We start from the raw sequence: 17,978 nt of genomic DNA on the forward strand, positions 1-17,978 counted from the left end.
TGAGGAAAGAAGATGGACTTATAATTATCAGATTGGCCTATTAAATCCATTAACAACCGATCTAAATACTTAACACAAATGTCAGCATAATAATCACAATACAGAAGGACTTGCTCAATACTTTCTACTTCCTTTCTACCACAATCACATAACCTCTGTGCATAAGGAATCTTTGAAAATCTCCCTTGAAGTACTGCAGAGGGCAACACATTAAAACATGCTAACATATAAGCTCTGCAAGTACATGGATCACTGAGGGAGAAAAAATATTTTGCTACCATCCCGTGTGGGGTACCCAAAGTAGGGACTCCCAAGATGACAGTAGTGGTCAAGCGGGTTGATAAGGGAGTAGGCAGTCCTTCAGGTCTGTTGGTCGCAAATAAGGATGTCCCAAGTAGGGTCCCAAATAGGGTCCCAAATAGGGACGAACCGAATGCACCCCCGAAAATGGCCCATTCGGACCCCTTTCAGGCTGTTGCAGGTCGATTCAGATTCTCTGATCTGAATCATTTTGCATCGAATTGCCGCCGAATTTCGGCAGCAATTCTGCCCCATTATATCCTATGGGCCATTGAAGTCAATGGTGAAAACATAGGGTATATTCTGGGTGCTGGAGGAAATGGGGTTTGAGGGAGAGGCTCCAACCTCACAGGGTAGCTGCTGGAGCCTCTCTCCAAGATACCAACCAAGTTTGAAGAACATTGGAACAGGGGGTCCAATTCTACGGGGCCCCAAACAGGTTGCCCCTATCTTCTCCATTGTTTTCTATGGTGGTAACTTTTTTCCCACCATAGAGAAAAATGGAGGGGATGGGGCAACCTGTTTGGGGGCCCGTAGAATTGGACCCCCTGGTCCAATGCTCTTCAAACTAAGTTGGTATCTTTGGGAGAGGCTCCAGCAGCTACCCTGTGAGTTTGGAGTCTCTCCCTCAAGCCCCCTCCCCTCCAGCACCCAGAATATACCCTATGTTTTTGCCATTTACTTCAATGGCCATAGGATATAATGGGGCTGAAATTGACATTCGGCTGGCCGAAAGACTCCCAAATCCGCTCATGAAACTGACATGCGGGAGTCTTACTACCAGCCGAAATTGATTGTGCCTGATTTGGCCGAATCCAAATGGGCCAATTTTTTTTTTTTGCACACCCCTAGTCCCAAACCATATAAAGCTTTAAAAGTCAGCATTTTTACTTGTGCCTGGAAACGCATTGAGAACCAGTGCAGATGGGCCAAGTCTGGAGTGATATGGTCCCTGCGACCCAGTCTAGTCAACATCCTGGAGGCAGAATTTGGCACTAATTGACTTTCCGAATGCTTTTCAAGGACAGCCTTATGTAGAGTGCATTGCATTAATCTAATCTAGATGTATCCAGGGCATACACCACAATGGCCAGATCTTTTCTGTCCAGGAAAGGCAGCAGTTGGCTATCCAGTATAGTTGTCAGCACTGAGATGGAAAATACCTGGAGATTTGGGGGTGGAGCCTGAGGAGGGCGGGGTTGGAAGCGGGGAGGGCTATAGAGGCTGTCATCCAAAGCGGCCATTTTCTTCGGGTGAACTGATCTCTGTCTTCGGGAGATCAGTTGTAATCCCAGGAGATCTCCAGCCACCACCTAGAGGTTGGCAACCAGCAGTAGGTCTAGTTCCAAGAGCTCGCCCAGACTACAGACCCATTCCTTCAGGTATACAGGGGCACATGCGTTCATTTGTAAAGCATAATAGGAAAAGAATTTTGTGGCTGCCTTGCCTATGATAACGCCAGGGTTGCTTTCGCAGTGTTTTCCTCCCCAAAAATGTGAATCAGTAATGCAGAAAGGGAAAGTATGCAAATAAGGAGACCAAGGATGCAAATGGCCTGAAACTGTTCATGCTCCAGTGTTGGCATTAATATTAAAAATTCTTCTTTTTAAAACTAGGATTAAGGAGGGCTGGAATGCAGAGCAGAGAGAGATTCAAAGTAAAGGCACGGAGGAGGGGAATCGTCTCATCTGTAGCAATACCCTTCCTGGACTTCACTCTCATACATCTTTAGACATGACAGTAAAGAAAAGGAAGAAATTTGTCCTGAACGAAGCTTTTAATACCGCCATTAGCTGTTGCTTACATTACAGGAAAATCCTTAGCATACACATAATTTTTCTCTTCCGTGTTTTCATTCTCCTTAGTTGGATCCCCTCCACCCCTTCGACACATGAGATTAACCTCCTTTACTGGCAGAAGTTAGAAATGAAATAATCTATCTGAATTAAATGAGCTGTTACTGTATGAAAGTAGGGTTCCCCCCGCTTCCTAGAGAGCACAGAATAACCTTTATGATATTCTTGTAAGTCACTGTGTACGGCAGTCTGAATCAGCCACGGTCAGAGTAACATGTTCTTTTTCCAATAGTCGTTAACATAGCTGAGTCAAAGCCAATTTATGGGAATATTAAATGCTGTTTTCCCTCCTCTCCCTCCCCCTCCCTGTTGTTACAGGATTGCACAGTGTACGAAACGGAAAATAAAATTCTTCATGTGGTAAGTAGACATTACAGCCTCTTGTTGTTTATGCTTTGCACAGACTTATTCCGTAGGATGCTACCATCTTGGGAATCATAGCTATAGCCCTGCACACACTTACCTGAGAGCCAGTCCCATTCAATATCAGGACTTACTGCTCAATAAATATGCATAAGACCTGGCTATGAGGCTCTGTATTGGATCTTGTCACCATTGTTGACGATAGAAGGATGGCTTAGAATTTTTTGTGGCTCCCAGAGTGGCAATAAGAAATCAGCTTTGCAAACAAGACTGTGCAGGTTCCTAGTCCACAAGGCATCTCTCTGTACATGGTTCAGGGAAGATACGCTATACTCCCCTCGGAGTTTCTTAGAATGCATGGCTTTGCACTCTCCTCTTCACCTGTCATCAGTGGTGTTTCCTTGGTGCTTGCTCTCGGAAGTTGCACTGAGCAGATGAATCTGCAAACATGATTTTAGTATACTTGACCAAAATGAGTGTGTATTAGCATGCCTTCAGTTAGAGGGGGTTCTCTGGTCTTGTGAATCCCCTTTAAAGTTAGCAGCCTGGGCAGAACTTGGGGTAGCAGACACTGTACATACAGGAGGCCCAAAGTCCAAGCCCTGGTGTGCCTCTGGCTTTGTCTCCAATCGTGGGTCTCCAGTAGTATGTTAAGGGAAAGACCGTGCTGTGTCCGAGACCCTGAGGAGTCACTGCCAAGTGGGCAGAAAATGTTCCAACTTGGTGTTAGGCAGTTTTGTATGATCACAGGAACGTTCCTCGATAGGCTCTTTTCAAAGCTCCACTTCCAAAAACATTAGCTGTATTTTTTGGTAAAGAGTTTATAGTGCATAATTGATTGTATAGGCTGTGCTTTCCATGGTAAATGTATTTTGCATGAAATTGCAGGTTGGCTATACATCAATATTGATTGCCAAGGAGCTGCAAAGGAGCTTTTTAACCATTTGGTGTGATTAAAAAAAACCCACAGTATTATTACAGCCTTGTGTGTATCAGTTGCTCACAACGGAACCCTGTTTCTTGATAGACTGGGCTAACTGTAGTTTTTAGCATTTGGTCATGCCTAGACTTTCATCAATTAATGACTACTGGAGTATGGTGTTTTTTTTTTAAGGAGTAGGGCAGTAGTAATGGGTTTCATTTTAAATTTTCATTGCTCACATACTCTCTGGACTGAATTAACCAGCAGGCTAAATAGGTTATGCACTGCAGTCCTGACCATACTGATGTCTCTGTTCCAATAAAATTATCTTGGTTTTCTTCTATGGATCGTGGCCCGCCTGTCATTTTCAAGGGAGACAGCAGTAAATGCCTTGTGAATGGTGATGTTCAGAACTGAGGAGTAAGAGGAGATAACCCTCCCTGTCCATACCTTCCAGACTGATTCTAAGCTATTCCCAAATCACTCTGCAGTTCAGGCTCAGTTTGTGATTGGCTTGGCCCCAGCACCACCCTGCCCCAGCAGCCCCCCTCCCATATCCTGCCGAAATTTACCCAACGGCAGCGGTGGGGATAAGAAGAGTAGCCTTCATTAAGCAGCAGCATAGTCATCGAGACCTTCTGGCTCCTTATTTAAGGATCCATGAAGCTTGAGAAACTACATTTCCCAGGAGTCAGCAAAGGCCCTCAGTGGGTTCAGCGGGAAACGGCAGCTGCACATTGTAGAGAGAGCATTTTAATACAAGGGCTTTTCAAATGAACCGTTCTTCCTCATTTACCCAGCAACTTGAATGCTCCAGTTTCTTTTAGTGGAGCTTATGAAAAGCAAAATGTAAAGCCATGAAATCCTGACATTTCTTTCTCTTGAAGAGCCTCATTGACTTTTAGCTTGGATTACTTTGGCACAAACAACATCCTTAGAAGTACAGCATAGCCGGGCACTCCAAATGGGCCTAACTTTAAAATGAGCTAACACGGGCCTGATCGGAACTGAGCCTCAATTTAGTTCATCTGAAGCGAGCCCATGCTGAATGGAGTTTGGGGAAACTTTCCCGTTGCTAGTTCTGAACCTTCATGCAGAGATGTGGCTACCCCAAAGTACCACTAGCGTAAATCATTCAGCATTAAACCACTAATAAAAATCCAGGGCAAACATAGGACAGAATCCTCAAAGAAGTAACATTCCAGAGTAGCCCACATTAAAACTCAGCAGAGCCATTCCGGGAGAAGAGCTTTTTCATGACTGCAGTTATTGCCGTTTTCACCTTTCCTCTAAGCTTCCACTAAAAGAAACTGGAGCACTGAAATTCCTAGCTGAATGTGGATGAGTATTTAATTAGAAAAGCCCTCACAAAACATGTTCTTTGTGTGTTTTTTGTGTGCTGTTTCTCACTGAACCCACTGCAGGCCCTCGATTAAAAAAATGCTGTATTGCTCCGTTTTCCTCTTCTTGGGCAATAGCGCCCTGTAATGGCACTCAAAGTTCACAGACACTGGGGCATAGCTCTTGCTTAACAAACTGATTACAAGTCAACTGTCGGAGGCTGGAGCCATTTTAATTCCCGCTAAGAAGATGATCATTTGCACAACTCTGCTCTGCTCAGCACTACTGATGGTTGAACTCCACTTAGCTCGAATCGCATTTGAGTCACCATTTGCAAACATCATCTGCAGATGTTAAAATCACAATAATAATGGTAGGTTTTCCACCAGGAGTTCTAAATTGGTTCACATTAATGCATGTGCATTCTTGCATCACCACTTGAGAATTGGTGTGGTAAAGGATGGGAGTGGGGTATGCAGCAATCCTCTCAGGCTACTGTGCAATGCTTACAGACTTGTAAGGGTTTGTTTGTTTGTTTGTTTGTTTAAGAAAAGACCACATTTATATTCTGCATGCCCAGCTCTGGGCAATTTTCTCCTACAATAGGCCTTCTCAGCCAAATTGATTGCTGGATTCAGGAACCAGGGAATTGTTTTGTGAATTACATTCCCATTTAAAATTTTCCTAGTCAGTTTCAGCAATCTGGGAAAGGAGACTGAGGCTGCTTTCACAGGTGTCGGATAATGCATCCTGAAAATCCAGTTGTGAACAATTGCTAAAGTGCATTAAAAGTGCATCTGACATGTGTGAAAGCATCAAACCATCAACTTCTGAGCATGTGCCAACAGCAGATACTGAATTTGGCATTTAGTCTAAAGAATGCCAACTACGGAATGCAAAGTAGGTATATGTGCATGTAACAAATCTCAACGTAAATTACAACAGTCAAAATTTCTGCTTCTAGTTCCAATGAATTTGACTCTCAATATATCTGGATAGTGTGACCTAGAAAATCCTTATATTTGCTTTTGCAGTCCTGTGTGGTAATGCCCACAGAGCCAGTTTGGTGTAGTGGTTAAGTGAACGGAGTCTAATCTGGGAGAACCGGGTTTGATTCCTCACTCCTCTACTTGCAGCTGCTGGATGACCTTGGGCAAGCCATAGTTCTTTCAGAGGTGTTCTCTCACGAGCAGTTCTCTCAGAGCTCTCTCAGCCCCACCCACCTCACAGGGTGTCTGTTGTGGGGAGGGGAAGGGAAAGGAGTTTGTAAACCACTCTGAGACTCCAAGTGAAGGTTGGGGTATAAATCCAATCTCCTCCTCCTCCTCTTCTTCTTTCATGGCCTGGGTGCCCAGTTCTCTGTCCCCCTGCCACATCCATATTGGGTGCAAGTTAAGGACGGCTGTGAATCTTTTAGGGCACTGCTGCTAAAATTCAAGGTTATCTCCCCTCAGACTCCTCTTGCTCATAAGATTGATTTCCTCATTCCATACCAGTACTATTCAATAGTGGCATTAATGCACTTTGCTATGTAAAGCTGCAACTCAGGACTGGCATCAGCGGCCAGCATGGTTGGGCTGCTGCCAGGGCCCTTTGCAGAACCGTAACCGAAGGGGAAAGCATGAAAGAATGTGTCCCATGCTCCTCCCTTCTTGGTCCCCCTCCAGGGGAAAACGGGAATTTGCTGTAGAGGCTGATGTAATGCTGTAGGTGGTCTCTGGAGCTAATTCCCATTCCTGGCTGAGAGGGATGCCCAAGGAAGGAGCTCAGCTCGTTGTTCTCGCCCACATTCAAGCTACGTGTCCAAAAGCAACTCTCTGACTAGGGGTTCAGCTGGTAATTCAGCCCCAGGTTCAGCAGCATGAAAACGATACCTCCAGTATAAGGAGTAAGGGTTTCAGCCTCCGCTTCAGTAGCGAAGTGGAATTCTGACAGTAGGAATTTGAGGGCAGATTTGCGAGATACAAAGTCTTTGTGGCCACCAGGAGGACTTTGGGATCACACGTGCACTGGAAGCTTCTGTGCTCCCCCTGGTGCCTGGGAGCCTGATTTGGATGGGATTGGGGCCACCATGGCACATGTGGAGAAAGGGCTTCAGCCTTCCCTCTGTGCTGCTTTGCTGACCAGAAATGTCCCAGGGGGACTATTTCCTCTACTGGAGAACTTGGATATACTGATGATTTCTCCATGAACATGTCTAATCTCCCTTTAAAATTAGCTAAATGAGTGGGTCATCACTTTATCCCATGTCAGTGAATCCCACATGCTGACACAGAAGCTTTTCATACGAATTCGGAACATACCATGGCCTATTCTTGCCTATTGCTGTTAAGAAACTCTCTGTTGGTGATTTGGCTGATTCATTTGCAGTTCTTTACTTTGGCCAGAACTGGATGGCAGCTCAAAGGCTGATACCTCCCCAGGATCAGGACCTGCTCCCTCCTGCTGTCCTGGCAGGTTGAAAAGTTAGGGTGTTCAATGAAAACACGTCTATAGAAACCTATCTTCTGTGATGGGTTGGTTTGGGAATAAGTTGCCTTGAGTGCTGAAAGCAGAGGTTAAAATGACACAGCTTTTAACCAGGGTCTAACACAGGAGCTGGAGGTCGCTTGGAAGCCTAGCTAAACATAATTTGTGGACCTGACCTTGATACAACTCAAAATATGTTTGTATTTTGTCATAGGCTCTCTGAGCGTCACCTTGGAGGGGTTGTTGCTTTGATGGTCCCTTGTTGAAATGAACGCGGAGCTGCTAGGGAGGGTCGGAGTGATGCGTGTATCAATGTGCTAATGATGTTCTGCTAGTTATCGCTAGCACCTCTGACCCTGCTGGGGCAACAGAATAAAAATGCCCAGTGGTAAGATCAACTTGATGGTTGGGTAGGTGCCAGCTTGGCTCAAACTGCATTCAGACAAAAGAAGAAGAAGATTGGATTTGTACCCTGCCCTTCACTCCCCGAAGGAGTCTCAGAGCAGCTTACAATCACCTTTCCCTTCCCCTCACCACAACAGACAGCCTGTGAGGTAGGTGGGGCTGAGAGAGCTCTGAGAGAACTGCTCCTGAGAGAACAGCTCTGAAAGAACTTGTGACTGACCCAAGGTCACACCAGCAGGTGCAAGTGGAGGAGTGGTGAATCAAACCCGGTTCTCCCAGATTAGAGTCTGCGCTCCTAACCACTGCAGCAAACTAGCTTATGTTGGTGGGCTGGTACAAGAAACTCGAAAGACCCGTGGGAAGGACTGTAGGTCATACAGTTCAGGAATGGTTATAGATGGTCATGTGGACAGAGCAATGGACTAGGATCTGGGGGACCTGAGTTCAGATTCCCACTCCTCTCACTCCCTCAACCCAGCTGGCTATCACTATGTTGCTATGATGAGAGCAAGGTGAACAGAGAAGCATGTGATCTGTTCAAGACCTCCTTGGGAGAAAGGATGGGATTGAAAAGACAGAGAAACATGCCACGTGCCTGAATTTTATGTTGAAGGTAATTTCCGTATAAAATCAAACCATGCATAAAGCTATGAATAAAAGCCATGAGAAACAGCATTAACCCCGACCCTCCCACAATCCAAGTCTGGTTTAAGAAACTGTGGGGTCAGTTGATAATGGAAAGCATCACAGACAAACACAACTGTAATGGTAGAAATCCCTTATCTAACTTTAGTGCAAAATGGTTCCCAGTTCTGAACTTTCTAGAGTCAGGAGAATTCATCTCCCCCTCATGGAAAAATTACATCAAATGGATTTAATCAACATAGAAAGAATAATCTTATAGCTGTACCTGCGTTAGTATTACAAATCACCTTTCTATCATCTTTCCCTTGTAATCAGCACAATCATGTCAAAGCTCATGGCCCTCATCTTACTTGACTACCAAGGGACTTATTCTCAAATTAACCTCTCAAAAGAGTGATCAGGAAGTCAACTGGTTTTATTTGAAGGTATTATATCTACCCCTGTGGTTACAATGTTTGTACAGTTTAGTAGACTACGTGAAACCAATTTCTTGTATTTTGGTCATACACTTTATATTTCTGTATTCTCTGGGAAAACTTCCCACTACATGTTGTTCTTACTGCTCAAGTGTTTGTTGTTATTGTAAGTTCTCTACATATTTCAATAAATGTTAATTACAAAAAAGAAGAAGAAACAGCATTAAAACAGTGTAAAAACATTCAAGTAATAATCGAGTGGCACACTACAGCAACAGAATATTAAAATGTTCAGTGACCCATAAGTCAGTTGCAGTGCAGTTTGAGAGGACTGATGGCTCAAACCAATGCACCAGCAAAAGATTCACAGCTGAATGGGTGAACTGACTCTAGATATCGAAATTTCCCATCTGTCCGGGCCCATCTGTTTATGCAAGTAATCATTTTGATGCTGCAGTTATCAAGTGATGAACTCTGTTCATGAACCAGCCCTTAAATCCAACAGACGTCATCAACAGGGAAGTTGAAAAACAATTTAAATTAGCATACTTGTTGCAAACAAAGCTGACTTGGGAGAATTCTGAGATTTTCTTTCTGTTGCAGACTTAGCATAGAACTGCATAGCCCCCAAAGGGGGACAGGGAGATAACAAATGCTGTACAGAAACATACTGCCTAAGCAAGAGACACACACACACAATTCCCGATTAGGCGTTTGTGTTTAGTGCTTTATGTGTCTTTGTTTAGTTGCTAAACACCTGGCAGGGGCAGTCTTGCTAAAGAAGCATCGGAGAGGAAAAAAATAAATTGGCGATTGCAGGGTGTGTTTTTTTTAAGCTGTCAAGTGAACGGTGACTTACATATTAAGTTGTTGTATATAACTGAAATCTGTATCCCTTTTCCATGTGTATTGTACAGTCAATCAAACTAGACTGCTTTAGAAGTAAACCCATCAGTGATTCCAGGTCAGCAAATACATCTGGGCCCAGAAAAAGGGGAGGTTGCTATGCCTTGAATGTGTGGCTACTGAGACAGTCCTGTGTTGAATGACAGTGGAGGTAAAGTATTTAGACAAGCCTTGGTGCAAAACCCAGCAGATTGACACGGACAGAGAAGCGAGAATATTTCCCCCTCGCTAATGTTGTTAACGTCAGAATAGAGTGGAATAGGCTCCAGTAGCTCGGTTGTGTCATGATGATAAAGTCCGGTGCGCTTTGGAGGTTGGTATGGCGTAGGACAATTCCATGCTGAAACTGGGGATGTGGGGTTATGCGCGGGATCGTGCGCGGGATCATGCAGAAGTGACGATCCCGCGCAACCAACCAAATGTGGAGGTGTGCAGAAATGATCACCCCGATCATGCATCAGGCCGATGTGTCCAAAGCAGAATTTGTTTTAAAAAATTACAAGGCGAGAAATATCTGTGTTGGATTTATGAGCCAGGCAGTCCTGTGTTGCTAGTCAAAAGCAGAAGTGGTTAGGCAGTTGGCAGGCAGCCGAGGATCATTGTCTGTGTTGCTGCTCGGAGATATTCATAGTCCTGTGTTTGGTTTCAAGGTGGATACTTGAAGGACAAGTTCTGTGGGAGTTAACAGGCAGCAGGCGGGAAGCTGTAAATAACAGTGAAATACAGTCCTCGGCTCTGCTTTCCACCCCCCCAGCCCCGAGCAGCAGAGCAATCTTTAGAGGAGAAAACCCTGGAGACGTGTGGTGTCTTATTTGTGGTTTTCCAAACATTTCACTTGAGCCAAAATGTCAGAGTAGAAGACAGCACACGGGCAGGTAGCATGCCTGTACAAGCCAAGTCAGCCCAAGCCTCCTATGTCCGGGCAGCCTCTCTCTGGCTGCATCTGTGTGGGGGCATGAAGATACATGCGCACACACCCCACTACCGAAGCATCACAAATTGCCTGCTTCTGCCGCCCTACTCTTGCCTCCATTGTGCCTATGCCGAAGTGTAGACACGGCAGTGACTACAGAACCCCTCTGTGGCCCAGAACCTCCCTTTCCCCTATTATGGCAGGGCAAGTGGGGGGGGGGACCATTGAAAGGGCCCGAGGGGGAGAGGAATGGTACACACCAGCAAGTAGCCCCATGCGATTTGGGAAACAAAGCTTAGCTCTTTCCCTTCCCCATGGTGGCAGCGGAGGGAGCATTCAGACCGACGTTCCACCTGCAGCCATGCTACAGCTCGCCCTTTGAACAGGGTGAAAGGAGGTTTGTTTGTGATCTGGTTTAAAGGAATCAGACCCAGGAAGGCCACAGGATGTGCTCAGAAAGTGGATGTTCCCACTTAATTTGGGGCTTCCTGCACTCCATACAGGGGGAGTTTCCTGCCCAAGTCCACTCCAGTGTTGTTAAGAGAAATTTCTAATTCCTCTTTACCCAATTTCTCCCTGAAAGCCAACAAACCATTTCTTTTTCTCTTTTTATGAATTTGAAGTTTGTTTTGAATCAGTTCCCGCCCCCCTTTTTTTTGGCCAAAAGAGAAATTTGAAAGGAAGAGGAGCAGGAAGTGAGGTTCTGCAAAATGTCACGATTTCACTCTGTAGATGCTCAAAGGCAGGCAGTGTCTTCCCAAACCTTCCCATCCTCCTGCTAGAGCACCACCCTGTGGTGTGTAACATCAAAAAAACCCTCCAAAACCCTGAAAGGAATGAAATTACAAAAGAAGGGAAAAGTGAATAAGAGGAGTCATAGCCGTTGACTGCAAAAGTGAATTTCGAAAAAGAAATTCCACTCCCCATAACAACGCTAGTCCTTTCGCAGCTCGAGCCTTGGCACAATATAGAACAGATTCCAGCAGTTGTATTTCTTCTGGAACATTATAGTACATGAGCATACATGCTATACAGATGGGGGTGGTGTTTATATTTGTGGAACAATAGTGCCAAAGGGACTGCTATGGGGGTATGTTATATTGTGGTAGTGTTGGTATTCAGGGACATCATATGCCCTTAATAAACTATCAGACCAATAAATAAATAATAAATAATAATATCAATAAATAATATAAATTATATTATATAAATAATATAATAATATAAATAATAAACCAAATGATTTGAGACAGTGTCCACACAGCACTGCATAGGTGTTGAGATCCCTGGTGGGATATCCCAGGCAAGTCCAGATCATCCTGGCCCCACTGGTGGACCTCCTTGATGGCACTGGTATTTCTGGCCACTGTGTGACACAGAGTGTTGGACTGGATGGGCCTTTGGCCTGATCCAACATTGGCATCTGTTATGTTATGTTATGTTATGATGCTGGAGGGAGTGATACAGTGTACTTTTTGCTTCCTTTTTAGTTCATCCTGTGAGTTGTCAAATGAAGTGGCTGTAGATGGATTCGTGCCTTGTCTTTTTGATCTCTGTAGTGAGGGTTAGTGAGCAGAAGACCCTGCCTTAAGTCTGTAGGGTAACACAGTTGAGGGAGTCTCAGTTTATGTCCCACAATGAGAAAAGATGTCTTTATCCCCTATTTGGACATATTTATTGCTTTGCTGTCCTTTCCCCCCTTAATTAAATCAAAACAATGGTTGACTTTATAACCTTAGCTTGTTATTTAGTTTTATCTTTGCATATCTTGAAACATCTTCATCACGTTACATGTTAATTTGCTGTTCAGCCTCTGTCTATAAGTTTGAACTCTACCTTCCATTCCAATGTATTTGAAAAACTGTGCATGCACAAGAAAGCTCATACCTTGAATAAACCTTCGTTGGTCTTAAAGGTGCCACTGGACTCTAAATTTGTTCTACAGTTGAGTGGTGTGTGTCGATTCTCTGTTGTTTAAGGGAATTATCTACTGTATTTGTGCATATTTCCATGGGTGAACCTTTTCCATACAAAAAGGGGCTTTGGATGTTCTTTGGGCTGTTCTTCAGGGCTTCAAAAATTTCTCCACCCACGAAATATTTGTCTCAGGAGCAGAAAAGCCGGATACCCATGTTGGCATACCCAATTCTTCTTTTGCTGATGCTGGTGGCAGAGTGTTTTATTTATGTGCTGCCTTCCCTGCCAGCCCCCTTTTCTTTGGGGGAAATTGCTACGCCTCCCATCCTTTCATTCGTGGCTCGGATCCAAATTGCTCCCTCCCCCCCGGCTGCTTCTCACCATTTAAAAAACTATACATTAGAAGATCCATTCTGTCATGTAATGTGTCGTTTGACCCTGAAAACCATCGTGTAGCCTTTTTTTGTCCTCAAGCCAGTTAAGATCAATAGTCCTAAATTGCTACTTCGAATTAATGCTTTAACTTGAATAATTTGGCACTTTTGTAAAAGTGCTTGTGGTGATTTCTCTCTTTTCCCCTCCCTTCCCCCAGTGTAAAACGCTCTCTGGAATCTGTGACCACATCATTTCTCTCTCATCCGACTCTCTGGTCTCGCAATCAGCTCACCTTGAAGTCGTTCACCTTACCAGCATCATGCCGAGCGAAGGTTTGGTAAGTAAGAGCACATTGAAGAGAGAGACAGAGAGAACATGTAATATTGAGCCTAAATCCCCCCCCCCCATTCCACCTTCCTATTCACAGGCTATGAAGTTGAAGGGAGTTTTGGTGAATTGGGGGCTGAAGTGACGGTGAGTCCAGGGCTCTTTTTGTAGCAGAAACTCCTTTGCATATTAGGCGACACACCCCTAATGTAGCCAGTCCTCCAAGAGCTTTCAGTAGCCCCTGTAAGAAGAGCTCTGTAACCTCTTGGAGGATTGGCTACATTAGGGCTGTGTCGCCTAATATGCAAAGGAGTTCCTGCCACAAAAAAAGCCCAAAGGGGGCAATACGTTTACTCCATTTGGGGCCATCCATGGTTGCAAACGTCTAGTTAGGTATCGATCAGCCTACTCCATTTTTATTCCACCCTTCCTCTAGAGCGCTCATAGCAGCATTCTGTATTCAACCTCCCTGTTTTACCCTCATAAAAAGCCTGTGAGGTAAGTTGGGCTGAGAGAGGGAATGATGGGTCCTCAATCACCCAATTTGCTTCTTGGTTGAGTGCTGAGCTATGGAACATTCATGGTCCATATTCTGTGGGAAGGTGTAGTTGTCTGTTTTGCTGGAACGGAAACCTCACACAGCCCTTAAGGAAGAATGCACGGTATGTTATGGGACTAGAAAGCTGACTCGGAGGACATTTCCGAAGGTTCATAGACTGCACGGCAGAGGATGCTGGGGCTACATGCCCTTGAAGGAAAGATCAGAGTAAGCAATGAAGGGGTCATTTTGTAGAAAAAGAGGTGCAGGAGCTCATTAGCATAACTTATTTGCATGTGCCACACCCCCTGACATCACCGGAAGTGTGTCAGAAGGCAACACCCACAGCTCAGGCTCCATTGGACTGTTTTGGATTACTAGCTATTGGGTGGGTGGGGGGAAATGTGCAGATCTGTCCTCGCAGAGGAGGGAGAGCTTGTACCTGAATAAAACTTGGTCTTAAAGGTGCCACTGGACTGTTTTGGACCGGGGGGTGGAGGGGCTCTGCCACTTACCTGGCTGCTTCTTGCTATGACTGAGGGCTGCTGGGAGCAGGGGGTGGGGCTTGTTGCATGTTTCCCCCTCCCCGCGCTCTTTACTGCCAGAGCTCCATTCCTGTGAGCTCCTGCAGGAAATGACCCCTGGTGATACATATGTACCTGGCAGAAGGGCGGGGTGAAGAGAGTGTCTTGGAACATGAATAACATGGGGATGCTTCCTGTCTGGCTTCCGTTTCCTTCAAGAGTTGTTTTGGACAGAGCATTCTGTGAGTTGTGCTTTCTAATATTATCACACAACTATGATTTTGCAGTCCTCGCTGGACAGTAAGAGCCAAGAGGCAGATATGCTGGGATACTGAAGTTCCTTGATCAATTTTAGTGTAACCAGCCAATTCTTCAGCAGCAGTCTTCTCATTTCTCTTGTTCTATCTCACTACAATGCCAGAATTCATGGCAATTTCATGGTATTTTAAGAGCATGCTTGTTCAGCATTCACAAATAGGAATATGGCCCTGCCTCGTTTCTTAGTCCAAAACTCCCCCCCCCCCACAGTTCTGCTCCTCCTTCTCCTGTTACATCATTTCTTTGGTGTCCGCATGAGGTCTTGGAGATAACTTCATTAGGGGCACATAACCTTGCAGCATCCCTCATGCATTAGGAAACATCGTTTTCTCCAGGTTGCCAAAGTGATCAGGAACGTGACAAACAAGCACAAACACACTTAAGTCTTTTGGGTCAAAACAGGGAAGTATCCATTCCCCTGGTTCTACTCCTTGTGAGTCCGGAATTTTGCTCGGTGGTGTGCTGCACTACTTCTGGTGGGGCAGGGGTGGAAAGTGAGGAAGATCTTGCTAGTAGCAAGCTAGTAGCAGCTGAGTTTCGTCTGAGCTACGGTTGTCTTCCTCTCCTTGCAAGTACTTAAAACCTGGGCAGGGTCAGAATGTGAATCAAAGGGCTTGTGTCCCAGGGGATTTATTAGGTAGCCCCTCAGAACCAGCCTGACATTTATTTCTGTTGTTGTTATTGAATTGTACTATTTGGGGGGGGGGTTGTATTTTGGTATATTTCTGTGAGCGTCTTTGGGGAGGAAAGTGGCAAACAGATCCCATAAATAGATACGTTCTGGTTCAGTTAGATGAATTTCCTGAACTCTGGAACTGATGCCTTTTGCCTTGACTTCTCTTTCTTCTCAATGTTACCCTTGTGTATGTGTGCATCAATAAAGTGCTGTCAAAAAAAGCAATCTTGACACAGTCATGGGTAGGATCTCAGGATGGTTCTATGTGTGTGTTTTACCGAAGAGCTCGTGCACTCCCGCCGCTTGATATATTTGCATTTTTGCAGTGTGTGTAGCTGCAAAGGAAGGGAAACACTCAAAGGAATGGAAGGAACTGGAATTGCATGTACCAAATTCAGAAATAAAAGGCCTAAGACTGTAGGATTCCTTATTGCATTGGATTCACATCAGAAACAAGACTAGGTAATCCAGACTCCAAAATACCATGAAAAAATTGGACGAGGATTTCAGAAGCATTAGTGTGTTACAGGAAAACTGTTCTGCAATGAGTCTCGTGGCTGAATAGGCCGAGGGTTGGGGCATATTCGTCACAGTTTTTAGCTGTTCCCCTTTTCTCATGGGGAGAATTTCATCCTTGTTTTTAGAAACGAAGCAAAAATGGTTTGAACTTCAGCAAGAGAGCCATTAAGCAGGAGAATGAAAGAAAATGACAGAGGGAAGAAAAGGGGGACTGACTGGCAAGGGGTCTTCGCACGCCGAATGAAAGAACCAAGCCTGAAGGGGTTTATCACCACCAAGAGCCTACATTGGTTCGACTTAAATTCTCAAGGCAACACAGAACATTGGTTTAAAAACATCCAGTGTTTTGAGAAGCAAATGATGGCCCATTCTGCATCTAGCATTTGCTCCGTTGTTTTACCAGACCCACACTGGAGCAGAAAAGATGCGGCTCAAAACCACATTTGAATACCCCGGGCCAATGCCATACTGACTGCAGAGTCACCCCTGAACGGCCATAAAACGGCCATAAATCTATGCAGATGGCTACCATCAAACCAAGTGAAATCCGCATGCAGTATGGACAGTGCCATAAAATCCGACAATCAATCAAAGTGAAAGCAGCATGCAATGCAGAGGGGAATTTCTGTTCCAACATGGGTTTGGTAAAACAGCGGAGCAAATGCTAGATGCAGGAGAGGCTAATGACTCTAGTTGGGAAGGGGAGGGATCCAGTCTTGTAGGTCCTTGCTGTCACCTCAAGCGGAAGGAGAGGGAGTTATTCCACTGACCCCTTTCCTCCAAGACTCCTGGCTCTTTGACTGGACATGGCCACAGAACTCCTCCCTCCTCAGTAAGGTTGCCAGGTCCCCTCAGCCACTGGCAGGGGAGGGGAAGTAGGGCTGCCAGATCCAGGTTGGGAAACTCCTGGGGATTTGCGGAGGGAGCCTGGGGAGGACAGGGGCCTCAGTGGGGTACACTGCCATACAGACCACCCTCTAAAGCAGAGGTGTCGAACTCATTTGTTACAAGGCCCAGATCTGACATAAATGTCACTTTGTCCGGCCAGGCCTTGTGTGCCATAAAATGTAACACAAGGTACTGGAGATATAAACTTTATACAGGCCCCGTTCACACGGAGGGTTTCCTGCAGGAGAGCGACGAGTGAATGGCGGGTTTTTCGGGTGCAATCACACTGCAACATCTGGGGAGTGGAGCGCACCCGTGGCCAACTTGTGGCATACCACTGAAAATGTGGAGTTAAAAAATACCTGGTCAAAAGTAGTAGTAACCAGTTTGCCACGGGCTGCCTCTGGAATGCATCAGTATGATCACGCAGGCACGCCGCTTTTCCCTCCAGCCCCTCGTTGACGCGGAGGGAAGGTACCGTGGCATGCTGCTGATGCATGGGATTGCGTTATGGCACGCTAAATTGCAGCGCCGCAAATAGCCACCCCACCCCACCCCACCCCTGTGTTATCCGGCCCGTGTGACCGGGGCCAAAGATGATTTCAGATGCCAAATGGTAATTGCAGGTGAATGACAATAGCAGGCGTGATTGGATTAGGTATGATATGCAGAGGGGTAGTAGGTGTAGAGATATCACCATTGGTAATGAGACAGGAAACTTAGATCTCAGTTTGGTACAGGAGGATTCAGTCCAGGAAGATACAAAGAATAAATGGAAATAAGTCTGAAGAAGTGAGCAGTGAGTCACAAAAGCACATACCCTACCACAATTTTGTTAGTCTTTAAAGGTGCTACTATACTCTTATTTTTTCTACTGCTATTCCAAACCACAACATTCAAAACCGGGGGGGGGGGCATTTTAACCTTCCAGGGCATTCAGTTGCTGACCTAAGAGTAGCAGTTCTCCTACAAAAGAATTTCAAAGGGAGATTAGAAAGAGACTGCTGAATTGCAACTGATAATGAAGCTCAAGACAATGTATCCTCTCGGACTGAATTGAGACCTAGGTTTCTTCTCTCATTACCAATCTCTGCTATTGTCATTTGGCATCTGAAATCACTTCATTCTCCAAGATATAAGAGCAAATGGACTCACATTCTACCTGTATCTGAAGAAGTGAGCAATGACTCATGAAAGCTCCTACCCTGCTGCTAATTCTGTTAGTCATTAAGGTGCTACTGGACTCTTGCTCCTTTCCACCGATAAAGATTGCAAGCTGTGCTGTTAGGTTGCCTCCCCCCCATCTGTTAAAACTGGGAAGGGGGATCTTGCCAAGTGCCATGGGCCTCCATCTCTCTTT

At 45.2% G+C, this 17,978-nt stretch overlaps 1 protein-coding gene across 1 annotated transcript in view; it reads left to right on the plus strand.

Moving 5' to 3' along the window:
• Nucleotides 1-17,978, plus strand: part of LOC107107195 (connector enhancer of kinase suppressor of ras 2-like) — a 579,263-nt gene that overhangs the window by 324,708 nt on the left and 236,577 nt on the right. Inside the window, exons 5-6 of the mRNA XM_015407453.1 lie at nucleotides 2,475-2,516; nucleotides 13,046-13,165. Of these exons, the coding sequence (XP_015262939.1) occupies nucleotides 2,475-2,516; nucleotides 13,046-13,165 (162 nt within the window). The remainder of the gene's footprint in view (nucleotides 1-2,474; nucleotides 2,517-13,045; nucleotides 13,166-17,978) is intronic.

The sequence above is a fragment of the Gekko japonicus genome, unplaced genomic scaffold (genome assembly GCF_001447785.1).
Source record: "Gekko japonicus isolate JY-2015 unplaced genomic scaffold, Gekko_japonicus_V1.1 scaffold535, whole genome shotgun sequence".
Lineage (NCBI taxonomy): Eukaryota > Metazoa > Chordata > Lepidosauria > Squamata > Gekkonidae > Gekko > Gekko japonicus.